Source organism: Pseudorasbora parva, chromosome 25 (assembly GCF_024679245.1).
Source record: "Pseudorasbora parva isolate DD20220531a chromosome 25, ASM2467924v1, whole genome shotgun sequence".
In the NCBI taxonomy this organism is placed as follows: domain Eukaryota; kingdom Metazoa; phylum Chordata; class Actinopteri; order Cypriniformes; family Gobionidae; genus Pseudorasbora; species Pseudorasbora parva.
In genome coordinates, this window is record NC_090196.1 from 13,903,083 (window position 1) to 13,930,502 (window position 27,420).

Here is a 27,420-nt window from a genome sequence, read left to right on the forward strand (position 1 = left end):
CGCGAGTAAGCTTATTTTTTTTTTAAATAGTTAATTTGTTAACAAATTAGTTTTTATTTGTTTTATTAATATATAAAATTAAAAACTAATTTGTTTAAAAAGCAAATTAGTTTTTTATTTTATTTAAAAAAGCTTGTTTTCGAAATTATATTATATATATATATATATATATATATATATATATATATATATATATATATATATATATATATATATATATATATCTTGATGCCACATTTTCCTGATGCAGAAATTGAGTGCATCCGTGGTAATTTGCACCGAGTTTCAAATTGCTTTTGCCAGAATCTATTTGAAAATAAATAAATAATTTCCCCAAACAAATATTTTAGATCTACCGACAATTTTCTGAGGGGAAAAATGTAATGTGTTAATTTTGTTCACCAAGGTTCTATGCTGTTCCGGTAGCAGATTTAGTCATTAAATTAGATAATATTAGATTTAATAACAGATTTAATATTAAATAATTTATTATATTGAAAAATACATTTTGAGGGCCCTGGGCCCCGGTTGAGATGCACTTGCTTATCTAAAAATCATGTTTTGATGTGTAATTTCAATTAATAATTCATAAATTACATATACACTAAAAATAATAAGCCATGTTTTAAAGATGTATGCAATTTAATTAATAGTTAAATTTCATCCTGAAAATCTGTGGCAATTTATAGAGTTTCTGAGTATTTAGATTAACTTCAATATTGTGTCTAATACTCTCCAATAATTCATATTAAACACAATAAACCAAATAAATCAAACATTGTATAAATAAATATTGATAATTGCATTTAAAAGGGATCAACATTGAATTAAAAAGCAAAAACAGGTATGTATATACCTGAGATAACATCTCAGTAAAGTACTGAGATGTTTGTATAAAATACATTTAAATGAACAACAAAAAAATGTATTACAATTGGGAGTATTTTAAACTCACAATATGGCAACCCTCATCCAATTCAGCCTTTGAGACATGAGGCAGTGGGAGGGTTTCTGTGGGAACCAATCATTTTACAACAAACTCTTACGAAACTATTTGTTCAATGCAGACTACAGGGGAAAGTATCAAATTCTCAAAGACCCTTTTCAGACTGACAATGAAGTAGTTTTTTGTACAATTTTATTATCTTTTAAAACAGAGAAAACTTCTGAAAAATAGGGTGATACAAATGAAAGCACTGCTTCAAGAGATTTGGAATACAAAATAAGCTAAATCATTTGTTTGTTTGTTTGATTTAGTTTTTTTTTTTAGAATTGGCTTTGGTACAATTGAAAATTACAATATAATTGCAAAAAGAAATTGTTAATTGTGATCTCGAGACAGTTACTGTCCTGCAGGTGTAAATCTAAATTTAGAGGTGTTAACAAATAAAAGATTGACTTCTGTCAATAAAATATATTATAAAGAGCAAATCCTGCTCTTCACAACCTGAAGTGACCGTCCAATATCGCCTGATATGTGTCATGTGTCAGAGGTCTGTAGCTTTTCACCATCTCGTCTAAAACAAACAGAGGGTCTGCGATTTCAGCAGGGTTGAAGCCCTCCTCTACCAACTTCCCTTTCAGCTGTTTGAAGGTGCAAGTTACAGCCAAACTGTTCTGCAATGAGAAGCACATGGACTTATTTAGATTTTGGTGCATTTAGAAAAAAGAATACATACAGCTGTAATCAAAAATTTTCAACCCCCATCGCAAACAATGTTTTACAGACTTTATTTCAGCTGTTTGCAATGAACAAATAATAATTAAAAGTTTTTGAAATGTTTCAAGTGGTTTTCTCAAGTTCAACTGAAAAAGCGTTTTCAATGACTTTTTTCCTCTGAATAGAGGGTATGCATTGATGTCCTTTTCCCACCAGGATTGAGTGGCAAATGGTAGTAGGGAAACTGCGAAAACACGAGTAAAACCAAAGATTATTAGTTTAATCTAAAGGTTGGACTCGATAAAGTTCTTTACAACTTACCAAAGATCCGGTGGTCCATGGATATTGACATGCAGCCAGGAATTATGTTTCCTGACATTTACATGAGCCTGATTTCAACACCGGGGAAATATATAAAGCAAATTTTCCTCCTACTGCTTTACTTAAATACAATATAGGTAGGTCTAAATCCATGCGATAACATATATAAACGTTATATATACAGTCTTGTTCAAAATAATAGCAGTACAATGTGACTAACCAGAATAATCAAGGTTTTTAGTATATTTTTTTATTGCTACGTGGCAAACAAGTTACCAGTAGGTTCAGTAGATTGTCAGAAAACAAACAAGACCCAGCATTCATGATATGCACGCTCTTAAGGCTGTGCAATTGGGCAATTCGTTGAATTAGTTGAAAGGGGTGTGTTCAAAAAAATAGCAGTGTCTACCTTTGACTGTACAAACTCAAAACTATTTTTTACAAACATTTTTTTTTCCTGGGATTTAGCAATCCTGTGAATCACTAAACTAATATTTAGTTGTATGACCACAGTTTTTTAAAACTGCTTGACATCTGTGTGGCATGGAGTCAACCAACTTGTGGCACCTCTCAGCTGTTATTCCACTCCATGATTCTTTAACAACATTCCACAATTCATTCACATTTCTTGGTTTTGCTTCAGAAACAGCATTTTTGATATCACCCCACAAGTTCTCAATTGGATTAAGGTCTGGAGATTGGGCTGGCCACTCCATAACATTAATTTTGTTGGTTTGGAACCAAGACTTTGCCCGTTTACTAGTGTGTTTTGGGTCATTGTCTTGTTGAAACAACCGTTTCAAGGGCATGTCTTCTTCAGCATAGGGCAACATGACCTCTTCAAGTATTTTAACATATGCAAACTGATCCATGATCCCTGGTATGCGATAAATAGGCCCAACACCATAGTAGGAGAAACATGCCCATATCATGATGCTTGCACCTCCATGCTTCACTGTCTTCACTGTGTACTGTGGCTTGAATTCAGAGTTTGGGGGTCGTCTCACAAACTGCCTGTGGCCCTTGGACCCAAAAAGAACAATTTTACTCTCATCAGTCCACAAAATGTTCCTCCATTTCTCTTTAGGCCAGTTGATGTGTTCTTTGGCAAATTGTAACCTCTTCTGCACATGCCTTTTTTTTAACAGAGGGACTTTGCGGGGGATTCTTGAAAATAGATTAGCTTCACACAGACGTCTTCTAACTGTCACAGTACTTACAGGTAACTCCAGACTGTCTTTGATCATCCTGGAGGTGATCATTGGCTGAGCCTTTGCCATTCTGGTTATTCTTCTATCCATTTTGATGGTTGTCTTCCGTTTTCTTCCACGTCTCTCTGGTTTTGCTCTCCATTTTAAGGCATTGGAGATCATTTTAGCTGAACAGCCTATCATTTCTTGCACCTCTTTATAGGTTTTCCCCTCTCTAATCAACTTTTTAATCAAAGTACGCTGTTCTTCTGAACAATGTCTTGAACGACCCATTTTCCTCAGTTTTCAAATGCATGTTCAACAAGTGTTGGCTTCATCCTTAAATAGGGGCCACCTGATTCACACCTGTTTCTTCACAAAATTGATGACCTCAGTGATTGAATGCCACACTGCTATTTTTTTTAACACACCCCTTTCAACTAATTCAACTAATTGCCCAATTGCACAGCCTTAAGAGCGTGCATATCATGAATGCTGGGTCTTGTTTGTTTTCTGAGAATCTACTGAACCTTCTGGTAACTTGTTTGCCACGTAGCAATAAAAAATATACTAAAAACCTTGATTATTCTGGTTAGTCACATTGTACTGCTATTATTTTGAACAATACTGTATTATAAGCATATCATCCAGCCCTATAGTTTTTGTCTCTTTATTTAAAACAAAAAACAAACAAAAAACAGCCAATTATGCAAAACCTACTATGGTAAATGTTTAACTGATGAGTTGTCAATACAATAAGTAACAATACAATATATAGGGTATGCTTTTACCCTAAAATATATACCCTTAGCTTCATTAGTTGAACCAGGTGTGCTTCAGCTATAACACATGAGATGTCTGAACTGCTAGGTTTCCTGAGTGTCAAGTTTGACTGCAAGTCAAAAGAACGGTCCAAAAAGTTAAAAGAAGATAATCATCATCAAAAAAATACAAAAAGATACAAAAAGATAGCGAAGGCACTAAATGTCCTAGAGATACCGGTGGAAGCATAGTTCATAAGTTCAAAGGTAAGGAACACTGGTTAAACTATTTTGACGGGCACAAAAAGGACACCATTATTGGCTGCCAACTAGATTAGAAAGGCAGGAGTTTAGGACTAAAAGTAGGGAATTTGAATGTTGGTACAATGACAGGTAAAGGCAGAGAACTGGTAGATATGTTGCAGAGGAGGAACGTTGACATTCTGTGCATCCAGGAGACCAGGTGGTAAGAGAGCAAGGCTAGAAGCATTGGAGCAGGGTTTAAACTGTTTAATAATGGTGTGGACAGAAAGAAAAATGGAGTTGGAGTGATCCTGAAGGAGGAGTTTGTGAAGAATGTTCTGGAGGTAAACAGAGTGTCAGATAGGTTGAGGAGTCTGAAGCTGGAAGGTGTGATGTTGAACGTTGTTGTGCCTATGCTCCACAAGTAGGTTCTAAGAAAGATGAGAAAGACAGATTCTGGAGCGAGTTGGAGGAAGTGATGCAGACTGTTCCCAGAGGTGAGAGGGCAGTGATAGGGGCAGATTTGAATGGACATGTTGGGGAAGGGACTAGTGGGGACGAGAAAGTGATGGGCAGGTTTGTTCTTCAGGAAAGGATCCCAGAAGGACAGAGGTTGGTAGACTTTGCTAAAAGTAGATAGCTGTGGTGAACGCGTACTTTCAGAAGAGGCAGGAACACAGGGTGACATATAAGAGTGGTGGCAGGAGCACTCAAGTGGACTATATTTTATGTAGAAGCTGTAATCTGATGGAGATTAGCGATTGTAAAGTAGTGGTAGGTGAGAGTGTAGCTAGACAGCATAGGATGGTGGTGTGTAAGATGACTCTGGCGGTGAGGAAGATGAAGAGAGTAAAGGCAGAGCAGAAGGAGGAACTGATGAATGAGGAAAATGACAGGGAGAGTTTTAGAGGCAAATATTGTTGACCAGGAAGTAGAACGTATTTGCAAGGGTGAAGTTAGGAGAGCTTTGAAGAGGATGAAGAGAGGAAAGGCAGTTGGTCCTGATGACATACCAGTGGAGGTATGGAAGTGTCTAGGAGAGATGGCAGTAGAGTTTTTAACTAGGTTGTTCAACAAGGTAGAGAGTGAGAGGATGCCTGAGGAATGGAGGAGAAGTGTTTTGGTGCCGTTTTTTAAGAACAAGGGAGATGTGCAGAGTTGTGGAAACTACAGAGGTATTAAGTTGATGATCCAACTTCCATGAAGTTGTGGGAAAGAGTAGTGGAAGCAAGGCTAAGGGGAGAAGTGGACATTTGTGAGCAGCAGTATGGTTTCATGCCAAGAAAGAGCACTACAGATGCATTATTTGCTTTGAGAATGTTAATGGAGAAGTACAGAGAGGGTCAGAAAGAGCTGCATTGTGCCTTTGTAGATTTAGAGAAAGCATATGACAGAGTGCGAAGAGATGAGCTGTGGTATTGTATGAGGAGGTCTGGAGTGGCAGAGAAGCATGTTAGAGTGGTCCAGGATATGTATTAGAGCAGTAGGACAGTGGTAAGGTGTGCCGTAGGTGAGACAGAGGACTTCACGGTGAAGGTGGAATTGCATCAAGGATCGGCTCTGAGCCCCTTCTTGTTTGTGGTGGTGATGGACAGGCTGACAGATGAGATCAGACAGGAATCTCCATGGACTATGATGTTTGCAGATGACATTAGCCCCGTTTCCACCTAAATTACCCGGAACAATTTGAACCAGGAACTTTTTTACAGGAACTTTTCTCCACCCCCCCCCAGACCTGCAACTGTCTGCGTTTCCATTGCGATCTAAAGTTTCGAGAAGATTAGGCAAATTAGTCCGGTGATGTAGGACTGCGCGCGACTGCTCCTCCAAGTCAGTGATGGACAGTAATCATTTTTGCGCGACCGCAAAAATGAACAAAAAATTATGACATTTTTTGTACCGATTGAAAGATTTAGTAGACATGAGACGTATCTAAACTGATCTGGTGTTTACATGTGATGACTTTCAATCGCAATCATTTTGTCACATGCAGTTTGTCTGCCGCATCAAAAATGTCGACGCTGTTTTCTCCAGCAGCTGGAATGTGTTTACTGTAGCCATAGCAACTCTTAATGGCCACCAGGACTAATACAGTATCATATAAGCTATGTATTTGTTGTAAAGTGTAATAATCATCTCAGGAAAAAAAAAATTCTTCTGTCAGGCGCAGTTAAAGTAAAAACTGCCCGGGGCAATATACGCTGTGTCATTATTCCAACATTATCTTCATAACTTACGAAATAAAAAGTTTACCCCTCAGAAAAATGAGCTTTCCTCTCTTGTCAACATGAGCGCGGAGCGCTGTCATGTCATGTAAGGACGCACACTTAAAAGTAATCAGTCAGGTCGTTTACATGGTGAAAAAAAATGAATAACGAGTATGGAAGAGATTCAAGCTGTGCTGCTTTTGCTGGTTATGTATAGGTTTACTAAAGAGGTAATTAACAACGACAGAAAAGAGCACTAATATGCAGATTCAGCAGAATGCAGCATGTTCAGAAAGCTTGTAACGCTAGATTTAAAATGACAATGTATATTATTATCAGCTATTACCGACATTCCACGTGAGATGGCTGATACGAACACGCGCCATCAGACAGAGAGCAAGACTGATATTTACTGAACGCAGACCGAACCTCGCAAAAGACTAATTCATTTCTAGCCAGATCTTATGCTAGTGTGATGAGTATAAAGTTTATGAAAACACAGTGTACCATTCTGAATAACTCAGACTCAAAGCTGTTGTCTGAGCCTGTGTCATAGGTGAAAATATATTTCTAGTAAAAGCACAGTGCATCAGTTGAAAATCATAGAGACAGTGATTTGTTAAAAAGAGTGAAAGTGCCATTAGGAGGGCAATAATAAAGGTATAAGATGTTTTTAAATACAGACTTTTAATGAATTGAAACTTTTACCTAAATTATTCCATGACCAGTAACATCATTGTCTAATCTTAGTCATCACCATGCACAGGACCAATGGATCAGGTCACAAAGTCAGCAGGACAATAAATTGAGTGGACAGTTGTTATGGCTAAATTCACTGAGTATAATCTATGCACTCGTTGCATATGTTGCGGTTTGGAAGATGTAATTGGTATCAGTGATTAAGTAGTGTTATGATTAACCTGTCTCCATGTTCTACCTATAGTAAGCAGACTAAAGGGCTCTGGTGACTCTTGAATGCACTTTCCCCAAGGCTCCAGAAAACACCTGCTCCTGTTAAGGGTCAAAGATCTTAAGCGATGAGGACCAATGTGAATTAGGGTGATTCGCCAAAGACGGGTAAGATCCCCTTTTGGCCAGGGGGACCTAAGACATGGGGTTCACCGCCATTGGGGCACCTCCAAGAAGGGAGGCGTTTTTATGAGAGTTGAACAGATGACTGTGAGGCCAGCAGCATCAGTAAGGGGGTAAGCTGTGTTTGTAGAGGCCGAGAGTCCAGACAGGAAACAGAAGGGCCTGCCCTAATAATGGCTCCTCCATACCACTCACTCAACATCGCCCTGAGTGAAAGTTATGATGGTAAGGAGCATTCAAGAGCCAGCTGAGACCATGAGGTGATTGTTATTAACTTTTGTGGAGACCAGAACAAAAATGTACTAATTATAATTCCAAGGCATGGTGGTTTTCTAAAGATAAGGACGGCTGTTGAAGTTTAAAGAGGAGGTCTGGATAACAAAAGGTTTTTAACTAAAGGTAACTTGAAAAATGTCATAGCATAACTTGAGATGATTATATAGCTCTAATTTGAAGTTAAACATTTTAATTTCTAAACTTTATGAAGGTTAAAGGTTAATGACTTTAATATAAGAAGCTTTCTGTGTAAAGCCCCTTTCACACTGCACGTCGGACCCGCAATATTCCCGGAACATTGCCGGGTCGCCTTCTGTGTGAAAGCAACCACGTCCCAGGATTGATTACCGAATTCGACCCGGGTCGGGGACCTAGTAATATTGCGGGATTCGACCCGGGACGAGCGCTGTGTGAACAAAAGCCAAAACTAATGCCGCAACGTGTACGTAGTTATCGTGTGACTCCTAGAGCTTGTTTTTTCAATAATACAACCCTGCAGTGCCAGAAGAGCTAGTCGGTTTTTTAAACGCAGAGAGTGTTCGTATACAAAAGAAACTAAAATTAAACAAGCAGAAATGTGTGCAAACTGGACACAAGTCGAGACTACGGAGCTCCTTACTATCCACGCTGAAGCTGAGATTGCTCGCCATTATACGTCACATCAGGATGTCACGTGTCAACTTGACCCGGGACCGTTAAGCGTTATTACGGTGTTTCGCTGGCAGTGTGAATGGGCCAAATCTAGCGGCCCGGGTCGCATTATCCGTGTATTTGCCGGAATCACAGTGTGAAAGGGGCTTAAGAGAAAAAAAGCTGAAAAAAACAAAAGCAATGATATCAGAACCAAAACAAACCAGCTGACTTCTCTAAAAATGAAGGAATAATGAACAGACATGATTTGAAATTGGTTAAGAAAGAACTGAGTTTAAATAATTATAAGTTTACACTAAAAGCAAATTTTGAGCAACTCATAGTTATATGTTTACTGTGTGTGTGTTTGTTGATGACTGCACTTCATGTTTTGTATTTATTGGTTTTTGAAACTGTTCTGTCCTGATAGTGTGTATGGGGTCATTAACCTCTGGAATGAGTGTTTATCATTACAGATAGGTTAAGGCAAATGACAACTTTTAAAGAAACTGCTAATTCTGAAGGAATCTGGTGAAAAGTTGATCCAGAACTTGGGACGAGCTTTAAGTGGACTGGTAATTATGACTAATTTTGTCATAAATGGTGTTGATGTAATGATCTCTGGATTAGTAAAAGTGGAATTGTAAAGTTAAAGATTGACGTTTCTTAATGGGTTAAACACCCGTGTCCAAATTCAACTGAGGGTTTAAATTGAAATAATCAATTGATTAAAAATGGTAAACGTAAAGTTGACGGCAGAGACAGTGACAAATTGGCTGAAGTCAATTTCCAGAGACTCCCTCACATTTCTGAAGGCAGTAGGGTGACCAAAAAGATAACTCCTAAAAAGAAGTTTTATTTTTTATTTTTCATCCCCTAAAGCGGTACTGGATAGATGAATCTGTATTTAATCTGGGTCATTAATGTAGTAGAAATGTGAAATTATTTTTGAATTTGGTGCCTTCTAGACTGAGAAAAGACAGAAAATGTATTTTTGTCTCATGGGGATGAAAGACTACAATTCCCAGAATGCTTTGCTGCCCTGTGAGACCACTCCCAAAGCCACCAACTGGATTAGTGTGAGTTGGAGACACTACAATTAAAAACTGAATGTGTCTGTTCAATATAATGATCGAGTTGCTGCGTGAGTCTCACAGCACTAACTGCAGGAGTCAGATTGCTGATGAGCTCTCATGATGAGAGCTAAGGTAACTTAATAATCGCGACCACACTCACGACATACATTCACAGCGCGCGTTCAGTCTTTTCACATTTTCAGTTCATGCCTTTGGAAGCTTAACTTCCATAGAAATTTATTTGAGATGTAAAAACACTTACATTGCTCAGCATAGTTCAGTTTCCATGAATGCCTGTAGCTGCTAGCTGAGCTGTGTGAGTGTGAGCTCCCATCCCCCATGCGCGGGTGTAAAACATGGAAATGGCTCCCTCTGCTGGCTGTAGTCTTTAGCCTCTGGCCAAACATTCCAAAGATGACGCAAATATCGTCAATTTCCATTATGGGAGGAATTTCTTCCTTGTGAGAAGGCTGTGATATGATTCTAGAGAAGTATCATACAGAATGGGGGTTTCTGAGACCACGAGGATAAGCTTCTCTCCCATGTTGCCGACTGTACATTGTCTCTGAGCCAATCAGAACCATCCACATTGCAGTAATGACGTGGATAAGACCTTGAAAGCGGTATAACTGTTGGGACAATTGTATGTATGATAGGGCGAGGCAACGAGACGGTGAGTGGAAGCGCAGCCTACGAACTCCTTATTGAAGTTGGCTTCTGCTTTTGAAACTGCAAACTATTCTTAAGTAAATTTTTCTTTTAATTAATTGCAATCCTGACTCTTTGTCTTCATTTCTTCACTACTGGTCCTGGGTCATAAACTGTTAACCCCTAACAACAGAAAACGTGTGTGAATGAGAGAGAACCAAGTGGAACAGTGAGGTTACAGGGAGAAGAGGTAAAGAAGGTGCAGGAATTTAAGTCCTTAGGGTCAACAGTCCAGAGCAATGGGGAGTGTGGAAAAGAAGTGAAGAAGCGTGTGCAGGCAGGTTGGAATGGGTGGAGAAAAGTGTCAGGTCTGTTGTGTGATAAAAGAGTACCAGCAAGAACGAAAGGAAAGGTGTACAGGACAGTAGTTGTAGGAGCCGAAATATGATCTTCTTGTGTTGACCATTGGGTGGCGCTGTTGGTACAAGATTACTGTGTATATAGGTATTCTCTTCCTTTATGATGGAGGCAGGTGTTTTGACCCGGAAGGGCAAAAAGGTTTTGACCGCAATAGCGGTGAACGTTTAAGGACACTTTTCTGTATCAAATGTATTGAGTACTCAATGAGACATTTATTCACGGTGTCTGGAGTTGGCGGGACCATTAAAGCGGTGATGTGATGCAACAAAAGAATGGCCTTTCTTGTATTTATGGATGAACTATAAACAACGTAATGCCAATAAAGTGAGTCAACCTAGTTTCTCAGAGACCAAAACATCTCAGAAGCTTTAAGTGTTAGATTTAGCTTCTACAGTAGTGAGACCAGCGATGTCTTATGGTTTGGAGACAGTTGCACTGAGGAAAAGACAGGAGGAAGAGCTAGAGGTAGCAGAGCTGAAGATGCTGAGGTTCTCTTTGGGAGTGACTAGGATGGATAGGATCAGGAATGAGTACATCAGAGGGACAGCACATGTGAGATGCGTTGGAGACAAAGTTAGAGAGGCCAGGTTGAGATGGTTTGGACATGTTCAGAGGAGGGAGAGTGAATATATCGGTAAAAGAATGGTGAGGTTAGAGCTGCCAGACAGGAGGTCAAGAGAAAGACCAAAGAGGAGGTTTATGGATGTAGTGAAGGAGGACATGAAGGGAGTCGGTCTGAGAGAAGAGGATGCAGGGGACAGGGCTAGATGGAGGCAGATGATTCGCTGTGGCGAACAGCTGAAAGGAAAAGAAGAAGCACTTCACTTACCACTAACCCTACCCTTAAACTTACCCATCCCACCACACCTGTCCCTAACTCTACCTGTATCCCACCTCAATATAAGCAAAGGTGTTTTGCAATACAATTTGAACACAGTAAGTACATTGTACTTATTTTTTTATGTAAGTACATGGTACTTAAGGCCACCTAATATACAGGTCCTTCTCAAAAAAATTGCATATTGTGATAAAGTTCATTATTTTCCATAATGTAATGATAAAAATTAAACTTTCATATATTTTAGATTCATTGCACACCAACTGAAATATTTCAGGTCTTTTATTGTTTTAATACTGATGATTTTGGCATACAGCTCATGAAAACCCAAAATTCCTATCTCAAAAAATTAGCATATTTCATCCGACCAATAAAAGAAAAGTGTTTTTAATACAAAAAAAGTCAACCTTCAAATAATTATGTTCAGTGCTGAAAAAACAAATCTTCATCTCCATAAAGCTTTTCAGCAGATGGAAGCATGAAGTGCTCCAAAATCTCCTGATAGCTAGCTGCATTGACCCTGCCCTTGATAAAACACAGTGGACCAACACCAGCAGCTGACATGGCACCCCAGACCATCACTGACTGTGGGTATTTGACACTGGACTTCAGGCATTTTGGCATTTCCTTCTCCCCAGTCTTCCTCCAGACTCTGGCACCTTGATTTCCGAATGACATGCAAAATTTGCTTTCATCCGAAAAAAGTACTTTGGACCAAACAGTCCAGTGCTGCTTCTCTGTAGCCCAAAGTGGCTTGACCTGGGGAATGCGGCACCTGTAGCCCATTTCCTGCACACGCCTGTGCACGGTGGCTCTGGATGTTTCTACTCCTGCTTCCGCAGGTCCCCCAAGGTCTGGAATCGGTCCTTCTCCACAATCTTCCTCAGGGTCCGGTCACCTCTTCTCGTTGTGCAGCATTTTTTTGCCACACTTTTTCCTTCCCACAGACTTCCCACTGAGGTGCCTTGATACAGCACTCTGGGAACTGCCTATTCGTTCAGAAATTTCTTTCTGTGTCTTACCCTCTCGCTTGAGGGTGTCAATGATGGCCTTCTGGACAGCAGTCAGGTCGGCAGTCTTACCCATTATTGCGGTTTTGAGTAATGAACCAGGCTGGGAGTTTTTAAAAGCCTCAGGAAACTTTTGCAGGTGTTTAGAGCTAATTAGTTGATTCAGATGATTAGGTTAATAGCTCGTTTAGAGAACCTTTTCATGATATGCTAATTTTTTTAGACAGGAATTTGGGGTTTTCATGAGCTTTATGGCAAAATCATCAGTATTAAAACAATAAAAGACCTGAAATATTTCAGTTGGTGTGCAATGAAACTAAAATATATGAAAGTTAATTTTTTATCATTACATTATGGAAAATAATGAACTTTATCACAATATGCAATTTTTTTTAGAAGGACCTGTAAAGTGGGGCCATGTTCACTACTACGGACCCAAAAGCACAAGAAAAGTCAGCTCCAATTTGCTTAAAATCTTATAAATAAGCCACAGAAGTTTTGGGATTCTGAAAGATCCTGGGATGAGGAATGGGTTAAGATTGCTCAGAAGCGGATGGCTGGTTATACATCTCGTTTGCAGCAGGTCATAACAGCAAAAGGGTGTTCTACTAAGGCCATGTGTCCACCAAAGCGTTTTAGACAGCTGAAAACTCTAGACGCTCTGCTGAAAACACCTCGCCGTGAGCGCTTGAGAGTGTTTTGGCAGGACAATGTTTCTTTCAGTTGAGACTCTTTGCCTGCTATGATAAGGAATATCCATGAAAGGTGTTACTAGCGTCTCATTTCACAGTTAGTTTGTGTCTGTATGGATTCTATATAAAAATGCAGATACAATGTAAAGTATTTGCTCTGTCTCTTGTTTTAAAGTATGTTGTTCCGTTATTGTACTGCTTGTTTTCATCTTGCACAAGCAGAATGTGTTGCATTTGTCCCGCCCCTCCTCCACTGTGATTGGACGGCTGGGTGAAAAATGACAATGATGAGCGCTAGGTTTTACTCAAAGATAAACATTCTTGAACTCTCGTCGGCCGGTAAAAAACGGCGCACGTTCAGCGCTTGAGCGTGAAATACTTGCTCAGACCCTCGTTACATCCATGGCGTTCTAAAAATGCGGCGCTGCCATTGAAAACAATTGAATACGCCAGCCAGCCGCGTGAAAAAACGCTTTGGTGGACACACGGCCTAAGTGCTAAAGATGCTTGCCATGAAGGGGTTGAATAATTTTGATTACAACTGTAATTATATCAATACTACTAAAGAGAAAGAGCTTATTTATGCATGCTTTTCATTATGCTGTTACCTGGATCCTTATGAAACGTGGTCTGGCATAAGAAGGGAGGTAAGCGGTCACATGTCTAAAAATGCCATCACATTCAAACTGATGGTCTTTCTTCAATGTGATGGTAGCCATTCCTATCCTCCCCTCATACCCTTCAAGTTCAACAAAAGATCAAGTGCGTTAGATTAGAAGAAATATAAAGCAATGTTATGGATGATTTCTGATTTATGAAACAGCATTAAACCTTGAACTGCAACGCCGTATACATTCGCTTCCTCAATACTTGTTGACATTGTCAAGATGTCCGACACTTCATTTGTGGAAACGTTCTCCCCTTTCCACCTGAGAACAACATAACCATGCATTTATTTTCAGTTCTGCCTTTTGATTGTATCATTAAAAGGTGTATAAACTGCTTTATTTATAGCGTTTGTTCACCTAAAAGTGTCGCCCACCCGATCCTGGAAGTAGATGAAGTTTTCACGATCTATCTTGAACAGATCTCCAGAGTTGAAGTACATGTCTCCCTTCTCAAACACATTGTAGAGTTTCTTCTTTTCAGTCTGTTTCGGATCCCTGGCATATCCAGCAAACTGAGCCTTCTGGGTAATCTTTGTTACTAGTAGACCCGTCTCACCTATATTACAGTCAATGAATGTAAAAGACTAACAATAGGCTTTTTAAATTCATTATTATGCATACAAACATGCTTCTTCAGAAGAACTGAAATTTAACTTGCCTTTAGCTACTTCTACGCAAAATCCATCTGCATTTCTTACAGGTTCTTCTTGTTCCAAATCAAACTTAACCAGTGAATATGGAAACAGTTTCTGAGAAATGAGAAATGATTGACATGAGAAATGAAAATCCAGCTTGATGAATTGCGAGTAAAAGAGTAAAGAGAGCATTGACCGACTGGTTAAGTCTACCTTATGGAAAAAATTTGCGCTACCGACAGCCCCAATTTTTCCAGCGTAGTTCAAAAAGCCCACGGTTCCTTCGGTCGAGCCGTAGAATTCTATGATGTCAACATGACCGAATCTGCTTATGAACGTCCTCCAGACCTCTGGCCTGATCCCATTCCCAATGGCCATCCTAACGTTGTGTACTTGGTCACTAACACGCTTGTAGAGGAAGAGAACAAAGATGAGCAATGACTATTACACACAGCAAACAGAGCACTGCAGACAGCAGTGGAGGGGAGGATGGGGTAAGATGTGTCGCCAACATTTTTCTAACTGTTGTATCCAAAAGTCTTTGTTTAACTCTTTCCCTGCCAAACTACTCCATCTGTGTTTGATCATCGCTGTGTGAATCTGATCTGGATACAGTTTTTCACAAAACACTTTTTTTTATTTTCTCAGCTTTTTGTTCAAAATGTTGCTTTTTTTGTGAAACATACCCATATTCTAGTGATGATCAAAAAGGAATGTAATGAAGCTAGAATAAAAACATGTTTTGTTTAAAAGAAGAGGGTTTCCTCTTTCTTTTGATATATTGCATGTTCAGATATTTATAAAACAAAATATTCTATGGGCTATATCATTTTTGTGAAAATGGTCAAAAACCCTGGAGGAGGCTGGCAACAATATTTTTTTAACGCTGACGGAGAAAGGGTTAAAAAAGATCTTAAAGGGATTGTTCACCCAAAAATGGAAATTTTGTCATCATTTACTAAACCTCGGGTTGTTACAAACCTGTACGAGTTTCTTTTTTCCTGTTGAACACAACAAAAGATATTGTAAAGAATGTCGGTAACCAAAGAGTTGATGGACCTCATTGACCCATTGAGAGAAATACTACGGAAGTCATTATGGCCCATCAACCGTTTGGTTATGCGTATTCACCAAAATATCTTTCTTTGTGTTCAGCAGAGCAAACTTGAGGGTCGGCTCGCTTAAAGTACAACTTAAGTAAAAAACACTCTTGCATATTTACAGTCATGCTCAAAAGTTTACACACCCCTTGCAGAAAATGTGAATAATTTTAACAAAAATGTATCATAGGGGATCATACAAAATGAATGTTTTTTTTTTATTTCATTTGGTATTGTCCTAAATAAGATATTTCACATAAAATATGTTTACATATAGTCCAAAAGACACAAAAAGCAGATCCAATTTTGATTTCAGTTTTTATAAAAACGTTCAAAAGTTTACACACCTTTGATTCTTAATACTGTGTGTCGTTCCCTGGATGATCCACGGCTGGTTTTGTGTTTTGTAATGGTTGTTCTTGAGTCTCTTGTTTGTCCACGCAGTTAAATTGCCCAACGTTCCTCAGAAAAATCCTTCAGGTCATCATCTTTTGCATATTGCAAAAACAGCCAGGGAACGACACACAGTATTAAGAATCAAGGGTGTGTAAACTTTTGAACAGGGTCATTTAAATAAATTCAGCCATTTTATTTTTGTCTTATAGACTATATGTAAACAGCTTTTTTGTCAAATATCCTCTTCAGGACAGTACTAAATAAAAAAACTTACATGCCTGTTGTATGATCCCTCTTAATTTGTTTAAATTATTCACATTTTCTGCAAAGGGTGTGTAAACTTTTGAGCACGCCATTGCTTTCAAATTGCTGTAGATGACAAAAAGAGGAAGTGCTTCTGTGCTGTCTGGCTTCTTAAATGCTTTAATACCTTTGGTGTATTGCAGATGTAGCGCATCGTTTCTCCAATATACTGGATCACAGTGACATTATATTTTCTGCAGTCGTCCCAGAACTGAGAGGAAGAAAATTTGCTCCTCAGGACAACAGTGGCTCCTAAATACAAAACAATCAATAAAAAAAACAAAAAGCACAAAAAAGTTTTAAAGACATCTATTTGTATTAGTCACAGAACATTGGAATATTGTATTGTTTTTATTTTTTAATCGTAGATGAGGTGTCTGGATTACTAACACAAAATACAGATCATATTGTAGAGCGCGGGGCACAACATAACGCGGGGTTAGTTGTAACACGCATGGTTTAACACTTTCCACACATGCCAGGATGAAACTTTGTGTAAAAAAACAGCACCAAAATTAACAAATCTTTGGATCATATCACTGAACATTTATTTTACCATAACAAAAGTAAATTTCTTACTTAAGTTTATTTTTTTTATCTGTTTTTTGTGTTTATTTAAAATAAGACAAATCTGATATTATTTGAATCTTATATATATATATATATATATATATATATATATATATATATATATATATATATATATATATATATATATATATATATATATATATATATATATTGTGGCTTTATTTCTTTAATTAATCTTCATTTTTTATGACAAAAAAAAAACTAGTTGTTTACAATGAGGAGGCTACAGGTTACAAAAACAAGTAGTTGTCAGACAGATGGAAAAACTTTTTCACTGAAGAACAGATCACTGTCAAGGTTATTTCAGATCAATACACGCAAGTGACCACTAGATGACGTCCTGGAGACGGCTGTCGGATGTTTTTTCGAAGCTTCGGCACATTTGCTTCAACTGTTTCAGTCCTCCACGAAGCCTCGGTCTGCCCATCACTACCCATCTGTTCGTTTCCATCATGTAATATCTGTCAAATGAATCCGTTAACGAAGTTGTGTAGACTCTCTGATCCATATTCTCTTTCCCTGATATGTTTTTCTGATGTGTTGACGCTTGACAGGAACTCCAGTTCCACAACAATTAAGTATTACCGGTTTTTGTGAGAAAGGTTTATTAGAACTATGATGATATACTTTTATGAATTATTCTGAGAAACCTTGAAAAAAGGGTAAATAAGGACTGAGAGTCAATGTTCAGAAATTATTCATAATTATTCTGTTTTTACCTATGCTTTATAGCTGCATTAACGATGTGTTTGTTGTCAAAATCAAAAATGTGTGTTGTTTTAATGATTAAAAAAATGCCATTCTTTTATTTCGACTAGTTAATAATTATATTTTATTGACAAAATATTGTAGTTTTTTTTTTTTTTTTTTTGTGATTATATCAGATAACATTTTAAAGGGGGGGGGGGGGGGGTGAAATGCTGTTTCATGCATACTGAGCTTTTTACACTGTTAAAGTTTCAAAAACTAATGTTGGACGTTTGATGGAGTATTTCTGTGTCAAAAATACTCCTTCCGGTTTCTCACAAGTTTCGGAGAGTTTTTTTCGAGTATGGGTCGACTTGACGTCAATAGAGCGGAAGGTCCTTGTATGGGCCGTACGGGCTCTTCTCCCGGTAGGGTGCGCGCACGTGTGACTAGATGCATGCCGCCCATAAACAATGCTCTCAGGTGCAGCAGATACACTCGTCCGTGAACACTTATGTCGTTATAGTCCACACCGCGCTCCACTTTATTCCTATGGGTGACATCAAGCGACTTCAACGCTTCAGCACAGCATTCCCGGAAGGCAGCGCTGCATTTGAACCGATTTGAACGCAGAAATGACGGGAAGCTTACATACGCATCGGTCGCAAAAGTGGATCTCCACGGTCTCTGCTGTCAGGACTTCACGAAATCAACAGTTAACTCACCAAAGAAGTGTGTTTTTGACGGAGCGGTCCCAACGATAAAGGTTCACGGTCCTGCTTTGGAAACAGGCGGTGAGTAAAACTGCTTCAAATGTCTGTGCTGTTGGCTATCGTCCCGTAAGTAAACATCAGTAAACGACACGATCGTGTATAACGTTAGTTAATTTATCAATGGAGCATGCATCTATGGTGTCTGTTTAAATACATTTGTTTAGCTGACAAATATAGGTGTCATTTTGTTTATTGGAAAACCCCCCAAACGTAAACCTAGCGTTCTCACAAAGCGTGCTTCGTCATTCAAATGCGCTAACGTTACTCCATTGCTGTTCTCTGTATAACGTTACAGTATTCTGACGTGCAAAACCGTTTTGCTTGCTACTGCTAAGGTTTAGTCGCATACAAAAGTCCATAAACCAAATCATGTCCTCATAAACTGCGAGTAAAGACACACAAATGTTGACAGGCCACTAAATACAGTACATACCACAGAGACGGACGTCCTGCTGCTGCTGTTTCTCCTGTTTAATTTATTTCAGCCTCCGTATCTGATTCTGGATCATATATGTATTAGCTGAATCTGATAGCCATGGTTTATTAGGGGAACGTTTTCTTCTCCACGCTTGAGGACGTCAGCTTTCAGAAGCTCTCGTGCAGTAGCTGCACGCTCGTCATTCTTTAGCTCCGCCCACACGATACGCCTCCAGGCGCTCGGTTTTTTCCGGAAAGACTCGGTACAGCCCATATTTCTTTTATAAATATAATAAAACTAAAGACTTTTCGGAGATATGAAGGATGCAATACTACTCTATAGGTACTCAAGATTGACATGAGATTGACTGAAACGACGAGATTGACTGAGTGTTTCACCCCCCCTTTAAGCTGTCATTTGCTCATGTTACAATGTACCACACCTATGGGGCATGTTGTCACATTTCAATTCCATTCTTTCAGGGTAAATAAAGAAAAAAGTATACACTATATTAATGAAACAAAACCACAATTATACTAGACATTTGTGTAATTAATGCGGGGGAAAAAAATACTCTAAACCCCAAGTGGATTTACACAAACTGAGACAGTCAAAAAGTGTTAGTTTGTGCCCCGCTCTCCCCTACATACATTTCATACCTTTATCAACAGCACCTCCGAATCCAATGGCAAAGCCAGAACTGTGATACAAGGGAAGGCAGACATACACCACATCATCAGACTTCAAACCACAAGTGGACGGGAAGAGGGCTATGGCCCACAGCCTCCGTTGAGTGATCACGGCTGCCTTTGGAAGACCTGCAGGGCACACGACTCATTAAATCCACACACACTCATTCATTACAGATTTGTCATATTACTGACCATTTTATCCATTCCCTCTGGGGCAAAATCTTCTTCTTTTAAAAACAGAATAAGATAAGGCACCGGTCATTAAATCCAGTCTTACCTGTCGTGCCGGATGTGTAGATGTACGCGGCTGGGCTGCTGAAGCTAATGTTGGCCCTCAGGTCGGCAGGAACAGGCTCATCCGAGGCCGCCTTGATCTTGTCGGAAAGACTTTGCATTCCCTCGGAGGTCACATGGTCAGTCAGTATATAGACGGAGATCCCCTGCTCTCTCAGCGCAGGCAGCACCTCCTCGACAGCATCCTGCAGTTCTACAGGAGTGTGGATAGGACAATATTTTCTGTTTGATTCATTTAGTCAGTTCACTAAACATACTTTACACATATAAGGCATACTTTATATGGATACGATATTTGCCTACACCAGTGTTTCCCAACCTGGGGGTCGCCACAACACATTTTCCGACAGTACTTCCGTTTAAAAATTTTAATCATTGTTAAAACTGTATTTGATTGCCGGGATTTGAAATAACTGGTAAACACTGTCTAGTATTAAGCAAAGCAAGCAACAGTCACACACACACACACACAAAAAACACACACAACATGCAACCGTAGGTTTCGTTTGGGGGGGGGGGGGATGGCAGAAAGAAGTGAGGTTTTACCGAGTGGCCTGTGGGAAGTGAAATATGAAGTTTTAAATAAATTCTATGAACGTAACTCCGAATGGAACTGACTTCCTTGAGAAACGCTTTGATGCCATCTTCCCTCGTCTTCGATACATCTCACAATTCTAAAAAGAATTTGTGAGCTAAAAAGTTACAATTACCTTTTTCATTATTTATTCTGTGCGGGAAATGAGCTTCCATACATTAGTATGATGTATCTTTCCAAAATGAGTCAGTGTTTTGAAGGAATCGTTTGCGTGAATGATTCAGTGAGCCCTATTTTAACGATCTGAGCACATGGTCTAACCCTAACCCTAACCAGCGTATGGTGCGGGTGCATTTAGGCCATGTCCAAATACATTTTCTATTGCTAGTTTAACGATAGAAAAAAAACCTCCAAGCCTCATGGTCCAAAAGGGTTGTTTCTTGTTTCTTAATAAGTCATGGTTGTGTTTTGGGCGTAACGTGCAATAAACCGATCAGAGTCTCATCTCCCTTTCCCTTTAAAAGCCAGTTGTGCTCGCACCATGGCGGAATTTGCGAATGAAAAGACTAAACGCTTTCTCAAGAGAGGAATCCTTTTATTTTTAATATTTAAAATATTAAATTGTGTATGAAATGTGCTATACAAATAAACTTGCCTTGCCTATCCACCCTTAAGCGAATGAGTTCTAAAAAAAATATTTTTTTTTAAGCGAATTAGTTATTTAAAAAAATTCACCCCCTCACAGTTGTCATGAAGGGCTAAATTAGCCATATAGATCAAAACCAAAATTTGTACCAGGCTGTAAACATTTTTTTTTTGTGCTGTAAAGTTGCAAATTTTAACATGGGGCTAAATAAGATTCTGCTCCCTTCTGGGGGCTGGAGCCTGTCCCTACAGTCCCTGACAAAAGTCTTGTCGCTTGTGTACAAATTGACCTAAAGTGCCGCTGAAATATATTTCTATATTTCTATATTTCTGTGACTAATAATGGATCAATTAGGTCTCAAGTGTGTATAAAAAGAACCCCAGTACGCTAGACCTTCACATCAACTGCCACTAGACCTCTGCAAACATGCCTAAGATTCACCCTGAGACTAAAGTTTTGATTATCAAGAGGCTGAAGACCAGATCCACTGCTGATGTGGCAGACACCTTTAATGTGTCTCAGCGTCAAGTACAGAGGATAAAAAAAAGATTTGAAGAGACTGGAGACGTTTTTGACAAGCCCAGGTCAGGCAGACCCCGCAAGACAACTGCTCGAGAGGACCGTTTGTTGGCTCGAAAATCCAAGGCCAGCCCATTTTCCACTGCAGCAGAGCTCCACGAGACCTGGTCACCTGAAGTCCCTGTGTCAACCAGAACAGTTTGTCGGATTCTGTCTCGAAATGGCCTCCATGGTCGAATCAGTGCCCAGAAGCCAGCACTAAACAAAAGACAATTGAAAAACTGTGTGGCATTTGCCAAGGCTCACAGCCTGCTAAAAGGATGGACGCAGGAAAAGTGGCAGAAGGTGGATTTTCAGATGAATCTTCAGTTGAATTACACCACAGTCGCCGCAAATATTGCAGGAGACCTACTGGAGCCCGAATGGATCCGAGATTCACCCAGAAAACAGTGAAGTTTGGTGGCGGAAAAATCATGGTCTGGGGTTACATCCAGTATGGGGGTGTGCGAGAGATCTGCAGGGTGGAAGGCAACATCAATAGTCTAAAATACCAAGAAATCTTAGCTACCTCTTATATTCCCAACCATAAAAGAGGCCAAATTCTGCAGCAGGACGGTGCTCCATCGCATACTTCCATCTCCACATCAAAGTTCCTCAAGGCGAAGAAGATCAAGATGCTCCAGGATTGGCCAGCCCAGTCACCAGACATGAACATCATTGAGCATATGTGGGGTAGGATGAAAGAGGACGCATGGAAGACGAAACCAAAGAATATTGATGAACTCTGGGAGGCGTGCGAGACTGCTTTCTTAGCTATTCCTGATGACTTCATCAATAAATTGTATGAATCCTTGCCAAACCGCATGGATGCAGTCCTTCAAGCTCATGGAAGTCCTACAAGATATTAAATTTGGATCTCACAGCACCACAACTTAATTTGCTGACATATTTTTGTATTTGCAGTAAATGTGTTCAATTTCTGTATAGGCGACAAAACTTTTGTCTTGCCAAAATTTGACCTTTCTGTCTTGATTAAATGATAAATATTTTTTCTATGAAAATTATTTATTTCAGTGCATTAAACATCATTTGGGAGGGTTTTAGCTTTTCATATGAGCTATTTCTAACACCAATTAATGAATTAAAAGTCAGGTTAATATCAGGTATTTCTAGAAAATAGATAAGCGACAAGACTTTTGTCAGGGACTGCAGTGGCCAGTCGAGTAACTGCAGTTAAAGTTACTTCAGTATTGCTTTTAAACAGAAACTGGGGACAAAAAACACTTGCATCACATTGCGCCGGATTTATGATAGGGCCCTATTACTCCATTTGGAGTAACAATGTAAAACTTACATTTTAGACAAAATTCTGGTCAAAGCCGAATCAACTATTTTTCATCTGCGAGGAACACAGTACATTCCTAAATCAAATGGGCTGTATCCGAACACTTTCATTCATTACTCTACCAATATAGTCCAGTGAATGAAAACAAGTGAGTGAATTTGGACACGATTTGGACAATTGCAGACCATTCTCTGCTAAGATACAGGAAATCATTCCTCACAGTGCAGGGTATCATTTAGCTGCAAGCCGTTGAGTGTACATCAGTTGTACACCCGTTATTTTGGGATTGAGTGCACTCAATAATGTCCACTATGTGGTATATGTACGTTATATTGTGCACTATATGAGGGTATGGTGGCCCATTTTGGACACAGTCTCAGTTTTATAAACAAATCAACTAAATTATTAAATTATAAAGACAGTGACTTGTTGGCACCTACTGGCGTCAAGGACTGTTCACACAACATGTTTTCATTGCTTTTATGCACTAGAAGTGTTGACCATTGTACTCACGTCTTCAGTTGCATCTCATGCATGACACTGAAAATGCGGCACTCAAGTTAAAGGAAGTTTTAAAAAAAAACATCTCTTGGGACCTTGCACTGCCACTGATGAAGGTGCGGTCACAATAGCCGCTGCTTGGCAAAATCTTGAGAGGGAAATCCAACTATTTCGGTAGGAATCCACACACATCGTGAGGACAAAAAGGTGAATTTCGCTCATGTTTATACTTTTCATTACATTGACTTCCATTTATAAGCATGTTTATGCAGGAGACAGGAAACAAAGCCCTGCGCCAAATGGAACACATATTACAATCTTCCTTTCGAGTCCACACTTTCGTGACGTAATGCTGCTTTGACAGTCAAATAGAAGTCTGCTGTGGAGCTCACAGGCTCGGCAAGAGGGTACAAATTTTCTGCAAAGGGGCGGCTTGTGAGCACCATTCTAAAACCTAAAATGACAAATGTGACACCATATGGTCTCATGGACTTAACGGACACGTGAACAACAACGACCATTGTATTGTGCCATTTAGGACAGGGCCCAGAGTTCAAGTTTGGTGAACTATGACCTAAGAAATTGTACCATGTGACCTGTGACCAATAGAAGATTGTTACGCCCAAGCAGCAACCTTACGGTCTCTCTTTTGAAGCCAACACGGAAGTGACTTAAACTGCAATTCATCGAGTGGCATAGGCGTAATTTACAGGTGGGACGGGTGGGACATGTCCCCAACACTTTTTTTTTTAAAACATCTTGCTTCACGGATGAACCTAACTAATACAAACAAAACATCTCTGGTTAACTAGAAGAGCATCATTTTATTTGTTTGTTAAATAAGAGGCGATCTGGGGCTTGTTGCCGCTGTTATCAGTGGAGCAGATTTCTCTCGCGGCTCGTGCAGTCTTCACACAGACGAGCGCTTTAATCTAACGCTAATAACGCCGTTGCAGAGACTTTCTATTTGTCATGTCCATTGTTGTCCAGTCTATGGTTATGCCATCAATTCATCATTTAGTAAGTCATCTGAATTAAAACCGCTCAAAAGTGTAGTGTGACTGCAGGTTTACCATTGTTTGGCAAAATTTCATTAGTGAAATCCAGACATTCCAATGGGAATCCGCACGATTGGGAGTTTCGTGTGAGGACAAAAAGTCCCAAGTCTCAATTTGTGTAGGCTACTTATGCATAAATACTATGCCGATTTGTAGTATAAACAGCGAGTTGTCCATTCACAATGAAAATTACAAAAAGAAAAAGTTTATGCACTTAACCAAAAAAGTGTCGAATGTTGGACACTTCATATACAGTGGAGATCAAAATTAGAGAACAATTTAGAAACATTAGATTTTTTTCAGAAATATTGTTGATATTCATTGCTTGAAGTTTGAAGGAAGATTAGCAGTGGGTATACCATTGTTCTGCTAGCATGTTTTACAAAACACTAAGGTACTTCAACAAAAACCTTTAATTTGTCAAAAACACTGTGATCAAAATGAGAGAACAATAACCAATGCAGCACAAAAAAACAAAACAAAAAATACAACTAAAATGTGATGCTTACAGCAGTCAAAAATTAGTAGGAAGTGTAGAGGCCCTTGCTTTGAATGAGCTCAGCACATCTGCGGCCACAGGACATCACTATACTCACACTGCATACTCATACTGTGATCGGTCCACTCTTCTTCCAAAGTTCAGTAACTGTAGTGGGTTTCTTAGCCATAACTTTGTCATCAATGATTTCACATAGATTTTCAATGCGGTTTAGATCAGACTCTGGGCTGGCCAATTCATTATTTCAATGTTCTCATTTTCAAGGAACTGCTTTACCCGTTTTGCAGTGTGATAGGGGGCATTGTCATGCATAAAAATTGCAGGCTGATTGGGAGATGCTCGCAGTGAAGGAACCACATATTGCCGAAGGAGGTTCTGATAAACAGGTTCTGAGGTTCTGCCATGTAGCTGTATAACAGGACCAACTCCTGCTGCAGAAACATCCCCAAAACCATGGTACTTCCTCCTCCATCTTTCACTGACTTCTATGGGCACTTTGGGTTCAACTATCCCCAGTTTGATGCCAAACATAATGTTTCCCATCAGACAGAAATAAATTAAACTTGCATTCATCACTTAAATGAACTTTGGACAAGTTTTCCTCTGTTCACACAACATGCTCCTCGGCAAAGGTTAGTCTAGCCTTTTGATTCTTTCTGCTGATGAGAGGCTTGGTCACTGCAGAGTGAGCATTCAGTCTGAATTCTCTTAAATGACAAGGCACTGTATGGCAAACAGATCCTTACTGTGTTCAGCTCTGAACTGGCGAGTAATTCCAGCTGCAGCGTTGAACCGATTCCACATTGAAAGTCTCTTCATTGTCCTGTCCTCTCGTGTATTGGTCTTGCATACCTTTTTGGGTTCTTGAATGAATTAATGTCTTTGTAAAACTTCAATGTTCTAGAAATTACAGATTTGGAATGACCAACTTCTTTTGCAATAGCTCAAAGGGTCATCCCCTTGGCCTTCATCTGGACAACCTGGTGTCGTAGGGTTTCAGTCACCTTAGAGTGGCTTGCCATCTTGCAAAGTCAGTGAAAATTGGAAAGTTTGCTTCAAGTTAAATAGGGTTTGCCAGATTATTACAGAAATTAGCACCAAGTGCCAGATTAACACCCAAAGCTTGAAGGTATCTGAGTGTTCTCTAATTTTGACAAGCGTTTTTTTCAATTGTCTTATTTAAGTTGTATAATACTGTACTTCAGAATATCTTTAACTTGTGAAATATGCTTTAAAAAACTGCCCTTCTGCTTCTGTTAGGAAATTTCAAAAAGGACTAAGCAGTGACCTTGAAATTTAGGAAATTGTTTGTTGTTCTCTAATTTTGATCTCCACTGAACTTCCATACTGTATACACGGAAAACAGTATATGACAAAACAAAATAAGTATGTCAAAATATGCAGTACTCAAAACAGTAGGTAAAAACTAACTACTACCTTCAGTGAGATTTTGAAGTGTGCATGGACATCTGGACACTTTACTATCCCATGAGGCCATCCCCATTAGTGAATGATGGTCAAACAACTGACATTGGTAGGCCATGTAATAATGACAACATTGTAGTATGCCCAGATTACATTCATACTTCACGCAATATAAAATATCATTTTAGCACTCGCAAAGTATGTACTTATTCAAAATAAGTACCCACTCAAGAGTATGCGATTTCCTTACATAGCTGAAGAGCTATTTATCATTTGACAGACACATAACCTTATAAAAAGCATACATTACACGACTGAGTACATATAGTGCATAAGTTGTTTAACTAAGTGTTGACCATAAGTTAAAATGCATCTAAGGATGCATCACATATTTATTTGGTAACATTTTGGTCAATAAATAATTTGCCATACTTCCATTTGTTAATTCAAGTTAATAACAGTGTCACAGACAAAGGACATGTCAGATACGGTGCAGCGAGTCAACAGCTTACAGTTAGAACAGTTACTGATTGCATTTAACAAATAACACTTTGAACCTGGAGACTTACATTACCTGCCCCAGCTATCAGCACGCTGGCCCCACAGCAGGTGAAGCAGTGCAGAAGTGATTTGGATCGGATGTTGGTATTGAGAAGGGCAACAGAACATCCGATCTTGGCCAAAGCCAAGCATATCCACAAGAACATGGGCTCATTTCCCAACAGAAGCGCTACTGTATCTCCCTCATGAAGATCTGCGTGTTTTAATAAGCTCCTCGCGACTTTATTACTCTGTTTATCCGACTGCTCATACGAGTATGTTTTATCCTGGAACCGAATTAACGTTTTGTGTGGGTTCTTCTGAACCGAGTGCAAGAACCGATCCACTAGTAAGGTATAGTAAGGTTTGGATTTGATGTATTTTTTTGAACGATATACAACAAATGTCACTCGATAGATGTATTTAGCCGCTTTGATAAAGTAAGGATAACGGTAACGTAATGCAAATAAAAGTAAAACAGCACTTACAAAAAACCAAAACATTGTACAATGTGATCCGAATCTTTCCCGTAGAAACCAACTTTCTTAAAGGGCGCAACATTTAGATATAATGTTCAGTGTAGGCGGTGCCTTTTTTTTTTTTTTTTGAGGGAATGGACACGGACTGGAGCAGCTAGTTATGAAATGAAGAGATTATATCACAGCCACAGAATTAACATTCACGACGCAACGCGACAATCACAAACTCCCTCCCATTATCAGCGAAGATCC

General features: G+C 39.2%; 1 protein-coding gene across 1 annotated transcript; it reads right to left on the reverse strand.

The window, feature by feature from the left end:
• Positions 1-1,011: 1,011 nt before the first annotated feature.
• slc27a2b (solute carrier family 27 member 2b) lies at positions 1,012-27,252 on the reverse strand. Its single transcript, XM_067437102.1, has 10 exons — positions 26,724-27,252; positions 19,605-19,814; positions 19,295-19,453; positions 16,294-16,418; positions 14,581-14,775; positions 14,391-14,481; positions 14,090-14,288; positions 13,896-13,993; positions 13,673-13,803; positions 1,012-1,617 (listed from the first exon to the last, which is right to left on the reverse strand). Exons 1-10 carry the CDS (start codon positions 27,190-27,192, stop codon positions 1,441-1,443), a joined length of 1,854 nt encoding a protein of 617 aa, XP_067293203.1. The 5' UTR covers positions 27,193-27,252; the 3' UTR covers positions 1,012-1,440.
• Between the last annotated feature and the right edge of the window lie 168 nt (positions 27,253-27,420).